The following is a 19,647-nucleotide window of genomic DNA, read 5'->3' as shown; positions in this document are numbered from 1 at the left end:
AGATCTGTACGGTCCGACCTTCGCAATCCGTTCTGTAGACACACAGATCTATCAGAAGGCCAGACCTGAATACTAACGAAGAACTCGGAGAGGAAAACCTTGCATCTAAATAAGAACTAATGTAGCAAGGTTTTCAAGAAAGTACCTAAATTTACATGCATACAAGGTCCAATTGACTTCACTGTAACTACTCAGATGATTTAAGACAGACATGAAGCGAAGCGCCTTGTTTAACTGGAGGCACAGGCCCACACCGAAGTCCAGATGCACTGGTGAGGCATATACAGGAATGCACCAGTTTTATCGGGGCACCTGGGACAAAGATCACATAATTTTTCAAAGACACAAAGCCATCAATATTCACTGTTGCTCCATTTATCATTATCTGCTCCATATTCATAAGTTAACAGTGACACAGATGATTAAAGTATTGCTTAGCCTATAAATAATAATAATGCAGTCTGAAAATGAAAGATGATGACAAAACCAGAACAAAGATGGTAAAAACAATCTTGGACCTAATACAGTATAAGCCACATAAATGAATGATAGAAGCAAACAAAAGATGTAGTGTCACAGCACTGCTTTTGAAAATTTGGACACCTAAAAAACCACTTCCACGACCTGTTTGCAATATATTCTACCAAAACAGTTGTTTAGGACCATTAGCGTGAAACATGAATTGCAATTTCCTTTGAGAGCCTAAACAACTGGAAACGACCAAAAACTTGTTAGGGACATGTATCCCGATGAAGAAAAAACACAAGGCAACTGCACCCAAACAAATCTGAAACGACATCTAACATTTATAAAAACCACAAACAGGATGGGAGCAAGCCTGAAAACTCATGCGCGCACACACACACGCAAACAAAATGGAGGAGTCGTCCCACTGACTTCAGTGGAAATACACCCAACAGTGACCCTTGCCAAAAATGGTCAGCTTCTATGATGCAGTAAAAATAACCTTCTCTCTTCTTTGTGCTCACATTGTTTTCTGAAATATAATTACTCTTATGTGCAAAGCAAGATCAGAGCAGCCAAGCAAAACAGTGCAGTGCACTGCCATACCTATGAAGCAACTGGTTTAACTACTGAATGTTAAAAATATTCATTAATGAGCAACTTAGTGAATGAAGTGAAGGGGTGTGGGGGAAGATGAAATTAGCTGATTTTAAGGACCTGATAAACAAAAATGCCACTACTCTGCAAAATTATGAACGTGAATAAATACAAAAATACCAGCTGTATGTTTCTAATCCCAATAAAATAAATTATTCCAATGTTTGTTTTATAATTGCTAAGAGGACAAGAGAAAGACTTTCCCTTCTGCGAGGAGACTTAAAACTGTTTAACAGAGGAGCTCAGCCAGCCGTTGTTGACTCGTCCCACCGACTGCTCCCTGCCCTGGCTCAGAGCACAGCGTGGGGCAGGCTGACCCACAGCGGCACGTGTCGCTTGTTGGCATCACCGGGGCTACTGACGTAGTGGGAGTCTTGCTGGTAGAGAAAGCCAGGGCAGAAGTTGTGCTTCAGGGAAAACTACCCTTTGAAAGAGGAAAGCTTATACTGAGACCTAGCAACCTCCTCTTTAAAATGCCAGCAATGCTTAACTGCAAGGAGGAGGGAGCTTTGCCTGCATACGCTATTATTTAATTTTGTTCCAGTTCTGATTACCCACTGACGTATCCATTTTTAGGCGCAGAGTAAGGCCTTCATTAATCCAGCTCCCTCCGCTCGCTCCTTGACAGACGACGCCAGATGCTAAGGATCTGAAGCAGGCGTCAGCTCGGTGTGCGTGGTTTTTGCCCGTGCTTTGCACATCCTTGTGGTTTGGGGGTACGCTGCATTGTGCACTAGAAGTTGGTGACCTGCTTCATCACGGCAGCAAAGGCTGCACAGGCAAATTCTCACATCCTGCAAAATCTCACACGTGAAAGGAAGCAGAGTTTGAAAAACTGCGTGTGCAAAAATAGTAACAGCAGTTCTGGAGGCCAGATTTGAACCTACCAGTAAAAAGGGATTGAGCTGATTCTTTTCTGAAATAAAATTATAATTCTTATTGAGCTGACTCACACCAGTAGGAGGTTAATCATATTATGAAAACTAATTTTACAAGGACAGCACCAACACTGATGAAGTAAACCCTTCCATTTTTAAGATATGTCTACCATGACAGTATTGTGTTAGCCAAAATTATGCATTATAATACCATCACCTTTCCTGGTCAGTAGACCAAAATTTCCAGAGAGGTTTTCCCAAACATTTAAGTTATTTTCATCATGATTCCCTTCTTCTTCCAGCATCTCCTAAAGGATGCAGGGAAAGAACCTCCTTTAACAGTCCTGCATTTGGCTGCTCTAAATTGGACAGTGGCTTGCATTTCCAACATCTCAAGGAATACAAAATTACATCAGTGTAAATTTTCAGTGGCAAAAATCTACACTTTCAAATGGAATTTGTTTTCAGCAATCATAACACTAAGTGGACTGTCAGAATTTAACAGAAGAAGTGAAGCAATTGAGTTATTTCTGCTCAAACAAGGAAATAACAACATAACTCTTTCAATTCATGTAAAGCAGGTGGTTGAAGCGTAACACAATGGAGCACGCAGAGACTCAGTCGCTTTCCTCCTACACAGTGGTCCAAGGAGCAAACATGTCAGAAAGCTTTGAGTCTTGTTCAGCATCAGTGACTATTCAAATGCCTTTCCAAAAACATAGGCCTCTTGCTTCTAACACCTCTTTGATTTTTATTAAACGATCTGCCATCTCAATGGCTATTTGACATACACAGACAGTGATTTTACAACAACATAATGGATATTGTCTCTGTGCACTTACTAATAAACCTCTTTTTTTTAAAGTATTTCTGAACACAGGTTATTGGAAAGGGGAAAAGGAAAGGAAGAAAGCCAGCTAGAAATGGACCAAACACGTTATTATTTCACTATTTTCAGTCTCTTACCATCATCTTCACATTCTTCTAGAGGCTTCTGCTGTTTGTTCAGGCACCGTGGATCTAGCCAAGATGTTGTTTTTGTGTTATGGCTGGAAACCAAAAATGGAAATATGACCTTTGTTAATAAAGCAGAGCTGAAGTATCAGTGACATAAAAGTATATATCCTCTTTATTATTCAACAGACCTGAAGGCATACTTTTGCTTCAGAAGAAACGGCATTACAATTTGATGTTTTGCAAACTAGTCTACCAAATCACAAGAATCTTGGCATTGAAAACACAAAGGTGAAAAGTGAAAATATACAAATCAGCATTCCTGACTGGAAGGATGCATGTGAAAACTGCAATATTATAATATTTATTTCCAAACTTTTGTCTTTGGTGGTTTGTTTCTTAATTCCAGGAGGTGTCTCTGAGCCATTTACCTCCTGATGAAAAGACAGAAGTTTCCTTTCCTCCCTAAACCATGCAGGGATCTTTGTTCCTACAAACGACCTTTGACATTTGTCTACATTTGACCCAGGCATTAGTCAAAAACAAAATTTCCAGTGAAAGCTTTTTAATTACACAAATAAAAATGTTCTGTCAAAGCCTTTGATGGAAGTTGAACAGCTTTTACTTTCAACTCTTCCTTTCTACAAGTCCCCTGACAGTATCGCGATGCCAGTCTCAGCAGTGAAGGCTGCATAGTAAACAGGCTTAAAATACATTTTTCTAGAAATTATTTTCTCCCATCATTTCATTTGCATACACAGACAATCTTGTAATGTAATGTCTCTTCTACAACCTGATGTCATCTTAGACATAAACCGCAAAGATATCCCTCCAGTCCCTGAGGTATCGTTTATCTAGCTTAGCCTTTAACACTGCTTAACAGTTTTAAGTTTCAATACCATAGTAATGCTATTTACTCCTCCTTCAAGGTCTCAGAGAGATTTACAAACTTAACCTCAGCCTCACAACAGTCTCATGAAGCTGGAAATGCTGTAATGAGGGCTATGATCCCTGAGGAACTAACAACCGACCAGCAAACTTGCATTTTACTGCAAGAAGAGGGGACTGCCCTGCTCCTAGGATCTGAGTGTGTAAATAAAAGGTCCTTGTTTTATGCATCCTACTACCCAGCCCTCCCAAGGCAAGATGAGCAAATGTGTTTAATCCTTTTGTATGCTTCAGAGCAATTAATCGCTAACTAGAAAAACTGAATGGCAGAAATTCAGCAAGTCAGGCAAATTAACAGCAATAAAGCAGAAGGGTTCTGCCAACTTACAAATAAGAAAGTCTGTAGTCTAGCTGGGAAAGAGGACAGTGGGAGGAGAGTAATAGAATATTTGCGTATTTCTTGCAACTTTGTCTCGCTAACCAAAGGCTCACAACAGCGTAGTTTGCTGAGGCACAGAAAATTTAGCTAAACACCTTTCAGATCATACACTCAGAGGGACAGGATTGTGTTAGACCTGTAACATGCACAGATCTACGTGCAGGGTAATGAGGGACTAGGATACTTTGGGTAATGAAAATCCCAATTAAAGCACCAGAGAAACATATCTCAAGAGCCAAATTGCTTCAGCTACAAGCCATCAGGACCGGTTATCCGACACGCAGCTCTGGCCCCGCTGGACCTGTGCGGGTTCTGTGCAAGCAGCTCAGATGTTCCCATACTGTTCCCTTCAGCACCCTGACTTGATAACCCAAAACGCTGTAGGTGATGGTACAGACATCCGAGCCAGCTCGTGTCTACACAGCTCACTAGCTTGCTCTCTTAATTTGATACAAATCAAACTAAATCGTTTCTAGGCTCAGGGTGTCCTTAGAATTAATAGAACTGCAGTCATTCAGTGCTGCATCCACACCAACATGTTCTTGCACAAAATCACCCCCTATGCGTATGTATCCTCAAAATGGTCAGTCTGCACTGCAGGGAAGGAAGCAGTTGGTGTGTCACCAGATTTTCATGTCAGGCAGACAGTTGTGTATGCAGGCTACATTTTTCCACCACATATATGATTCTCCTGCAAAAAGTCTAACAAATTATTTAAGGTGCTACAGTTCCGCATTGCTAAGAGAACACACAGGCATAGAGTATATAGCAGCCATGGGGATGGGTTTGGGGGAATTGGTGGCAGCAGCAGAACCCCTGGCTGAAGCACCTGTAAGGAAGGACAGCAGGGGCCCACGTGGCGACAAAAAAGGGAGCAACCGGTTGCTTGGGCAGCATTTAGTGCTCATCATCTGTCCTCCTCCAAGAAGGAAAATGGCAGGCTGGATGGGCTATTACTCAGGCTGTTATATACATTAAAGCCAGAAAGTACGTCAAAGAATGAGGCACCCTGAGGACATAATGAGAGGCAGAATACCGTCTTTGGAATAATGAACACATTTCAGCTTCATCCGATATGCAGCTGATGAGAATTTGCATTGTGCCTTCCAGACTTCGGCTTACACTAGGGGGTTGGTGGAGCCTCTTCAGGTAATTGAGAGCGCCCTGGAAAATGGCCTTTTTTACAGCAGCCCTCTCCCAGCTGGTGAAGAGCTGCTGCGGTGCTCTCAGTCCTCCCAGCTCCTCAGATCTTCTGGCAATCTTCTCTGATGTGTTCCCCTGCCATTGCAGCCAAGGGAAAAGCTGCTCTGATGAACCTTTCCTTGGCCCTGTCCAAAAGTCCCCTCTCCTGCTGATGGAGCAGGACTGCTCCCCTTACTGCCCTAATCCAGCATAATTCTCCAGAGTACCAGAAGGGGCATTAGCAGAGGACGTTCTTCTGTACTAACTGGCCACTGGCTTCTGGTACACTGAGAATCTCAGTTTCCAAGACTGCATTAAACAGACCATCAAATCCCAAATCAATTTGTCAGCCCCCTCCTCTACTGAGGCAGCTAAGAGCTTGAGTTTCAAAAGCTAATTGAATTTTGATGTCTAGCTAAACTCTGTGCAAGAAATCTCTTCCACTAACAGGTCCCATTCTATAAGTTACTCCTATCTCGATAAATCTAGACAAGTATAATTAGAGACTATTATTTATGGCATGAAAAAATCAATAACATCATAAAACTGCTGACAGCACTCAGCTCTTACGCAAAGACTACAGAGCATGAGGTACCTCTTCCAAACTTACTGTGCCTACTCTGCACTGAGCTATGCCTTCTGCAAACCACTGGAGCACGTTAACACGTTTGGCCCGTTTGCTCTGATGAGAGGACAACACACAAAGTCCATTCCCTGGCTCTGCTACCGCCTGAGCACATGACGGGAGGAATTCTCTCTGCTGCATTATGCACAGAGGCAGGCTCCAGAAATGAAGTCTCAGCCCTTTCAATTAGGAGCTTTCATCCCACCCATGAAAACAACTGGCCCATATTTTATAAGTGCCTGTTGCTTTTGTAACTACCCTCATAAAACAAGCAATTCCCTCTGCCTTTGAACTCAGGAGTAATTTGGATGTTAATCCAATCAGGAAATGCAAAACGCCTTCAGAAGCAGTAAAGAACTTGCAGCTCCGCAACATAACTGTATATACTAAATATTTAATACACACACATACACACACACAAAATGCATCCATGGAGGTTTACTTATGCCCAGAGAGAGAGGGAGAGAGATGGAATTAGAACAACAAAAATGTGCTTTACTCTATAAAATAGACTTCTCCGTTCTCGGTGTAGGCCATCTCCCAGTTTTCCGGCAGAGGACCTAGGTTATCCTCGGCAGAAGGAGGTAGGTATTGAGGGAGGTTCTGAGATGGTTCCGTGGTGGGAACGTTGGTGTGGCTATCAATTGCGGACGGTGGGGCTGTCTCTCTTACGATATGCGTATTATGCTCGTCTTGGTCACCAGACTCTGCTGTAGAATAAACAAGCACAAATAAAATTGAAAATCAGCCTTTTTCTCCTCCCATTTGCTTCTCCGGGTTTATCCTTACAGTTTTCCTCTCCTCATTTTTTAATTCGCAAGACACAGCAACAGATGAACTGAGGGCAGAGACTCTGCAGTCTTTTTGCCAGCAGGGATGAGCTTGCTTTGCCCACACACACATACTCTGCCAGCCAGACCCTCGCCAGCGCAAATCAGAAGCTGTGATCAGCTACTGTGTTCGCTCTAATAGGCCCTGCTGAGGTACCAAAGTCTTCCAAGCTGTCTGAGGCCAGGGCTCACTGATGTAGATGAGTTCAATGGGCTTCCGAGCAGGCTTACAGGTTCACTCCCGCAGTGCCAATTGTGGGACAGGGATCAGGAGAATAAAATTTCCTGTTTGAAGAATGATCAAAAGGGGAGATTTTTACAAGTGCAGAAGGTAGCCAGAAGCTCAAAGTCAACAAGCTAATGGTGAACGTCTTTAGTGCAGTGGGTTTTTTTAAATGAAAAATTAAAATAAATGTCAGCACTACACCATGTGTCCACGCATTGCTGCTCACTAGTGCCTGTTCTGGCCGTTTGAGGAGGTTTATTCCATGGCTCATCACTGTATCCTTCCAGTCAAAGTCACTCAGGAACATTTTATGATGTACCTGACCATTCTCCCTCTAAGGAAACATTTCTGATGCTTATATCCATGCAGTTTTGAGCTGTATCCGTGAAACACTGCTGCGCATTCCCTCCACCCCTAATCACAGTAAACGCTCTCCACAAACCAGGTCTGTGCCCCTAACTCCTTCACAGAGAGGTTTTGGCAACAACAGACAAATTCTAAGACTACCCGTGTCTACCAAAGGGATTTTCTCTGTTTGGTTCTTGCAGGTGTTGAAAATCGATGGCAGTACTTCCAAATCACCTGAGACCACCGGTCTCCAGTACACATGGCAGGCAACACACTCAGCAAGAGACAGAGAGATCAGTGTCACACTCTGCCAAGTCCCAAAGCAGTGGGACTGAAAGGGCTTCACAGCCCAGACCTCGCCTCCGCTCTCCAGATCAGAGATCACAGACCTCCTCAACTCACAGCCCACAGCCTTGGTTTTTGAGCGGACATTAACAGCAGCTCCTGCGCTATTTCTAGTCTGTGTGCTGCCATTAAAAAAACACAAGATACTGAAAATAATAAACTGGGAGAAGAGGGAAGAAAAAGATCTAGACTATACCAGTACCCTCAGCTGCCTGCTTTCTAGCCTTCCTGGCATTCGATATTTTTAGGTAGAAGCTGACAAGATAAAGAAGCATGAATGAATCATCCATCGCCAGCTTAAGACTGTGAGTGTAAACATGCCAAAGTCTGGAAAACACAAGTCACCAAGAGGTCTTCTAAGGAAGGAGGAGCATTTTAATATGGCTAGCACACTTACATGTGAAATAAGCATAAGGAATCACTTTGGTATATGAGAAATAACTCTTTTCTTGATTCTGTGCCCATTTAATGAAGGCAAGGGGCCAGGGTGTGATAACGTTGTAACAAATGAGCTGCATCTTCCAGTATTTCATCTTGTGAAGGAAAACAAGGAGAGAAATGATGCTCAAGTTAGTTCAGGGGCACCAAACTGCAGCAAGGAGGTCAAACAGCATCTCCCACCAGCTTCCTCCCAAAATCAGATCCTGTGACAAGGGCTGAGGTTGCTGCCATGTCACAACATGTGAGAAACTACCCTCAGCGCAAAACTTTGTAAAGGAGCCAGTAAGCAGAGACAGAACCTCCAGCCTGGGAGGGATGAGGCCAGCCAGGAGTGATTTAGGTTGAAAATATGTAGCAGGTAGCAGCCAAACAGAGCACAACCCTCAAAGCCATTTGACAGTTTGGCCCAGAGAGGGCCAAAACTAAATCTCAGCCTAAATCCTTTTAAAGCTCTATACAGATGTTAAGTGCCAGGACTTTGGCAGGTAGGAACTGGCATGACAGCTCCTATGACTCATCAGAGGCTGGGAAGGAGAATTGTCATGGTGGTAGGAAGTGACCAGAGGACAAAGGACCTAGTGCCAGCGATGGTGAGCACCCACAGCAAGCAGCTGTGAAAGGCTTGAAGGTGTGGATAATGCTGCTTGCTAAGTACCTACCTCCAAGGGAGCTAGGAAGATGAATTCAGTGCTTGAAACTGAGCTGAGGAAGTAATGCTCTAAGTGCTAACAAACAGTAGGATTGCGGACATGGGGAAGAGCTCTTGCTCCTCAGAGCTTCACAAACTTGCAGTTGATTTCTGTGGAAACTCAATTGATCTCCAACAGTATTTTGCTCTGAATCTGCCTGCACAGCACTTGACTTCAGATTGCAGAAGTTTCCAGTGATCTTTCAGCCAACGCTCAATGGTAGCCACGGTGGGACTGAGATCTGTGTTCACCAGGACACAAGGCCTTCACAAAACAAAGAGCTTGCACCCATGCTTCAGACCTCATTCCTGCAGCAAGCAGCCCTCAATTTGCTGGAAGGTACCTCGGAGCAGAGGACCTAGTAATTGTATGTGATGGGTATCTCTAGATGCAAGGAAGGGGAAAGGACAGCAACACGTTTAGGAAGGAGCAATAATTAATTTCAAATGTAATCCTGGTTGAGCCATTTCATACTGTTAGCTGTCAACCACAGCCCAACTCTTCCTTGAACTTTCTGCAACTAACGAATTTGAACTTTTCCCCAGTTTTTTCTCATCCAGCTCAACCCCACAAGGCCTTTTTAGAAGACACAACTGTGCATGTGATTGTCCACCCTGGACATCTGCCATTCAGGTGTGGTTGGCCAGTTCTGTCCAGAATGGACAGCTTTGCAGGAAACCCATTGAAAATACACACACACACCCCCCCAACCCCCCTCCAAAAACCTTCCCCATGTATCCTAACTGATGGACCACAATATTTTTGTTTTACCTGTGAAGCTACTGCTCATTTCAGGTACATCATCCTCTTCCTCATTCTCTGGATGCACTATGCCAGCATTTTGCATATCATTGTAAGACTTGGTTCGCTTGGGAGTCGACTGCTTGGAGCCAGACTGCAGGTTTTGCAAAGCATCGGTGGAAGTCACTTTCCCACTGAGGGGCTGGCTGGGAGGCTTGGGCGTTCCATAATAGTTACCTAGGCAATAGAAACACATTTGCATCTTCAAAAGGGAACAGTTTATAGCAGCATGATTTCTATTTTATTTTATTTTCATTTCCATCAAAATCTCTGTCTCTCCCCAACAAATAAGTAAATAAATAACTAAACACACGCTATTCCCATTTGGGGGTGGGGGGAGCATATTTCTTCTCTAGAGCAGACACGGAAATATTTCTTGCCTTTTAAGTTATTCTTGTTGAATCTAAAAGGAGAAGCAATGGTTGCATTGTTTAGGTGCACTGAGCGTACAAGTGGTAAAACAAAAAGGAGTCATGGTGAATAGCAAAACTTCATCTCGTTACATCTGAATTTCAATTAGTAGCCTTTTACATGTGTGCACCCACACAATGCTGTGGCAGATCTGGAGTAAGCCCTGCAGAAAATAAAAAATTCATGACTGCTATCACCCAGAGAAGTGATGAAAGGCTCGACGGCCTGCTTTAATACACAGGTTCTTTTAGGGTGGATGTTGCATTTAAAAAGCAAAAACTATTCTCTCTAAAGGAAAACTTTGTCAAAGGAGAGAAAAGGAAAGGTACCACGTGGCACTGCTTTCTTCAAAGAGGAAACTCAGCAGTTGGGTCAACTTGGGTAGAAGTGAACAACCAGACCTTAAAGCAAAACTTGAAGGGACAAAGACGCACCCACGGTTACGCAAACGCACAGTTCTTGGCAGCCACCACCAGATGTGATGCAAACAGTGCAAAGTGCTTGGGATGCTTCATTGTCATTTTAAGTGACCACAGAAGAAATACAGAATAAGCGCAGGTTCCCTGATGCCAGAACCGCTTGGAGGTATTTCGCTGTTCCTGTTTCACTCCACCTCAAACACCACAGTAGCGCTTGACTTGCCCTGAAACGCTGCACAGGAACCTCAGGTCTGGAATCGGTTCCCGCAGCACTGGGCATTATAGGAATTCAGGCCTATTTGCAAGGCGCATCTTTTACTTTTTAAACAATGATCAATAAACAATGATATACAACAGTTTTATGTAAAAATTTTCCCTTTCAAGAATTATTATTAATTTTCATTTGCCACCTTCAGATTCCAAGGGTGAACTTAAAAATTCTCCCTATACTCTCTGGCATGACAAAATATAAACGATGCTCTCCCACGCAGCTTTGTGTAAACCCATGGCGGGGGGTGCACGCGTATAACTTCAACTGTGGCAGCATAAAATTCTTTTCTAAAATACACATGTACATTTGATTACATTCTTCATCTATCTCCATAGGCTATGTATAATCTGAAAGCCTTATTTTTCAATTTTTCAGTACATAATTACATTATATATTTAATATCCATTCCCCAGAAAGTGTACATGCCCCTTTACTACCCCTGTTACACTGGATGGAAACCACACACCAAAGGCAGATTGTGCAAAGGCACTTTAAAACCTCATCTGTGCTAAAAAAAATTTTTTTCATTTATTTTTATACCTATGCATGTATATTTTTGTTGCAGAAGCCAGCATCATTCATACACTGAGATAGGACACCGAGTTTAAAGTTAGCCAAGCAGCTCTGCATTGACCTGCCCCACTGCTGTACACAACAGTTCCAGCTCACCCAACGCATTCCATACTCCTCAGCCATCACACACTTGAGGTTCAAAATGATATATCCTTATCTCAGTTTGGAATTATTAGTTCTTTATCTCAACTCCTGTTTAGCCGACTGAATTGCCTTTCCTATTAGATCATCTAAGTCCCTTACAACCCTGAAGCTGTGCGTGTTGTCAGCTTTAGGGTAAGGTCACAGGGATTGTGGATGACCTAACACTTGCAGATCTCAGCCTCCGACTCTGGAAGGTCTCCAGACACATCAGGAGCAAGGGAGACCGGGAATCACCCTGGCTCAGGCTGACAGAGTCCATCTGGGAAGACCACTTTGGACACATATTGCTATCCTTCCCCCTCACTGCCTTCCAAAAGGAGAAAAAGTCTTTCTTACAGAGCTGAGGCTGGAGAAGTTGGATAAGCTCCTATCTCCACGCTTTTACAGCCGGAGTACTAGGACAGAAACACGTGCAGGTTTGTCTTAACAAGGTGTGTCTGAGCCCGTACACAACGTCGTGGATTCAGCTCCATAGGAGCAGCAACACTCCGCAATGCTTTTATCTTCTGTTCATCATTTCTGAATCTTAAATGTACATTGATGCATAATTTATAGGGAGAAGGAAATTACTTCTTCTGGAAAGAGCCTCTAATGGGGATGGAGGCTCCGCAAGCAGGTTGCAGTCTCTGCTAGAGAAATGATTCTTATGCTCTATATACTGCAGGACTATTTTATACAAAAAGAGGAGGAATAGGAGAGAGAGAGTGCAAAGGGAAAATACAAAGGTAGGCGTGCAGAAAAAGGATAATCTACCCTGCTGCCATCCTATCCTCTTCGGCATTTCTCCCAAAGAATACTGCTACTTTGGGGGTTTTAGGATCGGGGGGGTGTTGGTTGTTTGTTTTTCCAGAAAAAATATGTGTCTTCTAAGAATGTTAACTGCTAAGCAGAGATTCACGTGCATGCCATATACGTGAGAACAGCTTTTATTTATGGCACTGCACATCACTATTTTGGGCAAAATTTATTTCAGGTCTGTTGTAAATGGTTAAATCTTTTTGCAATGGATGCCAACAAAGTGAATGAAGGAGATATATAGATGTTGCTAGCACGGATTTTATTTCTCCTGGACAAGAACATAGCACAGATGTTACCATCCCTCCTCCAATTACAGAGAAATACATGATTATGTCTTTGAGTTTTGTTCCTTTTCAGTTCCTCCGGCAACAAGCAAGGCTGGAGTTCCTAACAGTCCACGGAGAGCTGTTCCTCAGCAGAAAAACAGCCTTCTCTAAAGTATTTCAGATTCGCTTACACCAAAATCCTTAGTCACTTTTCAAACCAGCCATGGTTGTTGGTACTACTGTTAGTGAATAATTATTTTCTACCAACACAGTGTGCTGTCTTAGAGGATCCCTACAAGTATATATGAACACATACATGAATTTGAAACTGAGCATGGCTCTGCATGTGTGGGTTTTCTTTTGCAGAATATTTGAAATGCAGCCATTGGGGCTGAACTTTTCTTTTTCCTCCACAGGAGGCAGATTCAGCCTGAGTCAATATTCCAAAAAATCACAGCTCTTCCTTCAGATTCACAGAAGGACATACAGGTTTGGGAAACAACCCAGCTCATGACGAAAAACTGCAAAAGAAAGCTCCAACCCAGCTTCCAGGTGACACGGAGAACGAGAGAAAATGGAAAGACTCGCTTTTCCTCATGGTTGCTGGATGCAGTCAGACCTATTTCTCTTCTCTAAGCAGTTCTTTTTGAAGACATGGAACGTGGGCGCGGGCGTGGGGGCAGACACACCATTAGGAGGGACTGGCACTTAAAATTATCATCGAAACTCATGTTTAATCCTAGAAATTAGAAAGAGAAAATATTTACCCTGTGACTCAGCAATCCAAACGTGCACCGTTAACAACCGACAGTGAACAGCCCAGCAAGAGTTTTAAAACATTCAGACTCGACATTATTTGTTCAAATTAAATCTGTCAATGTTTATGAAAAAACATACATTTAAAAATATGCTTTAACAGTGTTTTGTGAGCCACTTGTAAGCCTAAAGAAGGGGCTAACTTCATAGCCAGTGTAATTTGTACTGAATATCCAATCAGCTCCAATTATTAACAGCATGTTACATGTGCATACACAAGCATCTGTCATCCCAGAGGATCCCAAAACATTTTCTAAAGTCAGCACAGTAGTTATGGCAGGACTCCCCGGGGTGCTGAGCTCAGGTGAAGCTCTGCAAAACTTCTGAGGACTGTGCCCCTAATATGATGTCTCAAAGCTGGAAAAGAGCAGCCTGTCTCCCAGATGAAGGAGATTTCTTGATCAAGACAGTGGGAAAACCTCTACTTTTCTGTGGAAATGCCAGTTCTGAAGCAGCCAGCACGGCAGAAACGGCACTTTCGCATGTCTGATTCCTATGGGAACCGGACTTCTGAGCTTTACCCTCTTCTCAATTACATTTGGATCCTGCCTCCAGCAACTGAATTAACAGCTAATAACAATGCATTCACTCAGCAGATGCACATACCATTAACTGAATTCCTTGTCATCACCTTTCACTAACCCTTATTTTATTCAGTTCCTTGGTGCTTAAAACTTATTTAACCACAACCGAAGTTTGATGGCAGCTTTTGCAGCCAAAGCCATGACTTAATCCATGCACTCTAAAGCGCCACTCGGGAGAGTGCACAAAAATAACAATAATAATGAAAAAAACCAGAATAGCTATTTGGAATGAGCTGATTTCTTTTCATCTCCTTATCTCTAAGTGTCGGCAGCTTACACATTTTAGCATCATGCACAGTAATTAGACTTTGGTAACAGCTAATCACAACAATAAGACAAGTTCTCACCATCATAACACTTCTTCCTCTGCCAATTCAAGCAGTGATCATAATCAATGAAAGCAATCTACAGCAGCTTCTACCCTGTCCTGCAGCTTCTGAATTAAAGCAATGCTGTCAGCCAAGAGGACTTTCTTTTTAAGTTTTAGAAACCTAGTGGTAATGGAAAATTTGTCTTATATTTCACAATAACAAAACATTCTTATTAAATATTCCCCTGATGGGCAGTAAATGCACAGACAACCTTAAGTTGTTTATGTGACCTGGAATTTGAAATGTAATTCACAAAAATACAACAATTAGCTACCCTTAAGTAAAATCACTATGAATCTAATCCATGAAAACTTTTGCCAATCACCATTCAATTCAAGTTGAAAGGACTCCATCCATCCCAGATGCTGTTTCTGGACCGAGCAGAAATGCACAAGAACAGAGACACAATCTAAAAGGGTCTAAAGTGGAATGGATACAGAAGTAGGTGTTCCACCTTGCAGAGAGGGAAGATGAGACCATGGAAGCTGCTGGGGTGGGGACAGGGTGGCAGAGCTGACATGGAGAGGTGAAAGAAGGCAGACGAACTGTGTGCGAGGTCAAGCACGAGCTTCAGCATTAATCCTAATGGGACAACATCAATTGAAGACTGTGGTCCCAAACCGTATATTTCATTTACTTTAATCTGTAGGTTTTGGCTTTGCAGTAGCTATTCTCTTTTCTGGGGGAGGAGAATTTGTCTTGCTTTTTTGGCACAAAGAGATTTAGGCCTGGGACTGGGAGCACATTTGTCTCTCAGGAAAGGACTGAGCAGAGTTCTTGCAGTTCTGAATTTACTGACACCTACTGTGAGGCATAATTTTGCAATTATAAAAATCCTAAGAAACTCAAAAGCCTCTGTGTAGCACAGAGGACCCTGCGTCCACGAGAAGTGCATCTGATCTTCAAAGCTACCACTCTTGTGTTAACAAGGACTGCATTAACAGCTCATGTTTTAAAAAGCAGTTTATAGCTTACTGTATTGATGCAAATGGGTATTTTGGGAAAGAGACTCGGAGATAAGCAGCAAAATTAAGCAAGGCCTTGACACAAAGACTTTAAATGTAATTATTGATGTAATTGTTTTCTTTCTTGAGGTGCAGCTCTTCTTCTCTGCACTGTAAAAGAACCAAAACAATTGACCCTTAATTTTAGCAGAAGAGCTTCTGCTCGTCTAATCCAGCAAGAGTGCTTGTGTCTGATTAGCACAGGATGAATTGATTCCTGGGAGCAGAGCTCCTGCTACAGTGTTTTGTCTGTTCTCTTCCCAGATCACATTCTGCTACAGCTTTCTACATTTAGATGACAGATCTGGCTGCTGTCTATGGGATTCACCTAGCTGCAACTGCACATTGATTAGCAATTGCCTTGAGGAAATTCAGAGTATCCAGGCAACCGGGAGGAGGCCGCAGATACAGCATCTGGATCGGAAGCAAAACATAGGCAACGAAAGAGATTTCAGAGAAATTAACCTACAATATATGCAAATCCAATTTGCTTTAAATAGTAGATTCTCTGTCAATTTTTGCAGTTATTACTGGTGAGGTTAACTGAAAGATCAGTCTGGGCTTCTGGTTAAATTAGTCAAGATGTTACAATATATACATTTCAATTTATGTCTGAAATTTCACATATACTCCAATTAGTGTCCTTACAGGCAATGACAGCCTAGCAGAAAGTCATCTACAGATCAAATGAGTCTCATTTATTCTGATTTTTCCTGTGTTGAGATATCACTAGGTATTGCCACATGCTATGTTAACACTCATGTACAGCTGCGTCCAAGCACATTTAATGCATGGAAAATTTCTAAAACAAAGCAAAGATACTTGAAGTAACACACAAGCAGTAAGATGTCGGTAGCATGGGGCACGAGATGGCTATGGAATCTCAGGGTGTTTCCTGAGCCCAGCTGTATAACAGCAACTGTTATATCCACATGCAAATAGATTAAAAAAATTCATAGGGAACATAAATAAGCATGTGCTTGTGCATGGCATATACAGAGAACACAGGAGAAGCAACTGGAACGCACCCTACCTAGCACAAGGCTGTAGAAATCAAGAAAATACCATGTTAAGCCATTGCAATATGCAACTTTTCTTCTTGCAAGTACTTAAATATTTAGATATATACTCCCACCACGAGGATGTGTCCCATTAACACCTTGCCTCTAAGTGGTGCATGCATGGCAGCTCGCAGCGCAGGGCGAGCTCTGCAGCGGCAGGGAAATGCCGTGGCTTGCGGAGGCTGGGCTGCCTCCTGGTGCAGAAGGGCTGCCCAGCTGCAAAGGAGCTGGGTAACACCAGCAAGGAGTAGCCAATTCTAGAGACAGTCCTGAGCACACCCAGTACCAAGAAACAATGCCAAAATGTGCCTGGCTGCCATCTATCAATGGACTACTATGAACCACCTTCAACGCATCAGACTGTGGTTAGAGAGTAAATAATGCCTTAAAATAATCTGAAATCTAACTTAGGGAAAAAAGCAAATAATTCACCATATCTTTTTTTGCCAGAGGTGTTTGGGAACAACCTTTTCCCCCAAGGTTTGTGTTTTAAAATGCATCAAAACCAGTGAAAAGCAGGACTGCTAATGAACAATTTCAGACAGAGCTCACATTGAAAACCTTCTTATTGAAAGTGCACAGGGAGAAGCCAATCAGGAATGCCATAGGAAATTCAAAACCATTCTAAAACCCTATCAGATATTTGAATATTTGCTTTTAGAGAGAGTTACTCAGCTACCACTTTAGCTGTTTGTAGAATGAAGCGCTGTTATCAGATGACACTTCAGTATAGCAGCACTCATGCTTAACACTGATAATCGTGCACATACACAAGAACGTGTTGTCTTTTTTTCTTACTAGCGGTTTCAAAAAATAACAAAAAAAAAGAAAGCAAAGTATAAAAGCAAAAGATAGAACAGGAATCTTTCTGCAGTGCACAGATGTTAGTAAGTGGATGTTCAACATGATACATTATAATGGTGCTAAAGGAGCCATTATAATTTATTGACTCAATCTGTAGTATGGAGACAATAATAAGCGGATCTTATCTTATTAAGCGGAACATGTTGTTCCGCTGCATGGGCATCCCCAGCATCTGCCACCCTTACTCGCCCAATCTTCCCATCATGTTTTGCATGCCACAGACACAGCTCTCATTTCAAGGTTGTACCAAGTCGGCGAGACCCACAGGCTGCGAAGACACCGGAAGACCAGCAAAGAAAATCCAGCCATTTTGCTAAAGCAGCTGGGGGAGCGGGGCTGCTGCAGAGAAACCCAAGGAGAGCTAGCACATCAGATAAATTAGGCTAAAGGCATCTTGATTTGAAGCATGTTGCTGAATATACCTCTCTACTTCAGCTGGAATTCTAACTGCACTATTAAGGTAATTTATTACACTCATTAAGTACCACAATCGGAGACCCTGTCTACAGTAGCTAGTTTTATACACTTTAAAAACGTTAGCAAGTCACCCCATTACATCTTAGTCATGAGACTAATGCAGATTACTTATTACTTCTCTTGGCAATCACATAACACTTGTCCTGAGAATGAAAGATGATGCCTTGACAATAATATGCTATAATGTAATAACCCTTCACATGTTATAAAGTGCAGCACTTTTTCTTTTGAGGATCACTAAGTGCTGGGCAGGCATTCATTAATACAGCCTCGCCAGACCCCGGTGACACAGCCATCCCCATTCAAAATTCAGACACCATGCTAATGTCCCCGTGCATCTCTGCACAGCACCCATCTCCACTGCTGCATTCGGCACAGCCGTCTGAAATACCATCGCTTCCACTCTCTCCCTCCTATTTGCAATAGCAGATAACTGCAGGCACAGGATATCTGCTGAAATATTAATGAAGAGAGAAGTAAGTGTTGTTTTAATATTCTCCAGGCCAGTAACCTGAAGTATAGAGCAGTAACCTGATCTGCCCAGGGCCACTCAGCAGCTGGGGAAGAAACAGGAATGAAATCTAGAAGTTGTGGTTCTGCTCAAAACACCCCTCCCTTGGGGTCCCTGTGAGAGCCCGCAATTCAAATGCAGAAGTAATGGCTAAATAATTAGTAACGTACACAATTACTTCCATGCATCCGTCAGTATTTTATGCCCTGAAGGAGCAGTCAATAAATGCCTGAGATTACAATTATCATGGTTTCCCATCCACCAGAAGGCCTAGACAATGTGCAGTCTAAAAAGATTTTTCCTTCCTAATGAGTATTGTCAATGGGAATTACTAACTGGCTTGAGCGTGTTGCGTGCAGCTTTACCAGCACTCACGTGTTGCAAAAAGCACCAATACTGGTGTAGCATCACAGCTTTGGGCAGGTCTTCCAGGATTTCAGCTCCAGCTCCTGGATTCATGCCATCAACATGTAGCTTTCATTAGGGGAAAAAAGAAGTTTCTAGGCTTTATGGTTAAAAATCAGCATGTTAAAACTGGAACTGAAAACCTCAGGAATTAAGACTTGCAAACGCACCCTCCCACCTGATCGCAATTTTTGGAGCATTTTGGGTGCAGAACACACCAGGGAGGAGACAGGTGACCAGAAAAGCAGCTGCGATGCCCGCTCTGCGTTCACCAAGATGTGAATCAAAAACTGTGCAGAGGAACCTATTTGCAGCGCGCCAGAAGAAATAATAATGACATTAACGCAGCCTAGTAGGTAGGCAACACCTTTTTAGTCCTATTCAGCTTGCAGTTTCTCTCTTTGCAATTAGAGCACTTTCAAAACCACAGTTGTTCTTTCAAAACCTGATGCACTCTTCTACTCTTTTATGGTTTCCAACTGTTCTCTTCTGCTTGTTCTTTATTCTTTCCAAATCAATAGTATCCGTATCAGCATCAGAGTCCTGTGTATTACCCCCCTTCTGACGGCTCCCTGTTTTCTAATCTTTCTCCCCAGAAGTTCTCTTCAGTAACTGTTACTCAACAAATGCTTGTGTTACGTCTTCTCCTACAAGTCTTTTCCCTATGATAGTGCCAGTATTCAGGTGGCTTTATGCCTTCAAGAGGCAAACAAATGTCATCCAGTAATGCCAAAACCTTATCTTGATCATTCAGCTCAGACTTCCTCTCCAGCTGCTGAAACACAGCACAGAAATACAGAGCATACATCCATCTCCCCCCCCACCACATGCAGATGCTTAAAAATTAAGGGCCAGAAGGACCTTGGGACTATCCTGACCCCAAGCTACCAGCCTGCTTGAGCCA

At 42.7% G+C, this 19,647-nt stretch overlaps 1 protein-coding gene across 15 annotated transcripts in view; it reads right to left on the bottom strand.

Annotated features, from left to right (window-relative positions):
- MAGI1 (membrane associated guanylate kinase, WW and PDZ domain containing 1) overlaps positions 1 to 19,647 on the bottom strand; it is a 359,845-nt gene that overhangs the window by 69,678 nt on the left and 270,520 nt on the right. For all 15 annotated transcript variants that reach the window (XM_050904374.1, XM_050904375.1, XM_050904377.1 and 12 more), the window contains exons 4-6: positions 9,739 to 9,945; positions 6,588 to 6,798; positions 2,967 to 3,049 (exon numbers count right to left, since the gene is read on the bottom strand). In XM_050904374.1, coding sequence (XP_050760331.1) covers positions 2,967 to 3,049; positions 6,588 to 6,798; positions 9,739 to 9,945 — 501 coding nt within the window. The remainder of the gene's footprint in view (positions 1 to 2,966; positions 3,050 to 6,587; positions 6,799 to 9,738; positions 9,946 to 19,647) is intronic.

Source organism: Gymnogyps californianus, chromosome 13 (assembly GCF_018139145.2).
Source record: "Gymnogyps californianus isolate 813 chromosome 13, ASM1813914v2, whole genome shotgun sequence".
Taxonomy (NCBI): Eukaryota; Metazoa; Chordata; class Aves; order Accipitriformes; family Cathartidae; genus Gymnogyps; species Gymnogyps californianus.
The sequence above is the reverse complement of the archived record's forward strand: the minus strand, read 5'-3'. Positions and strand labels throughout refer to the sequence as shown.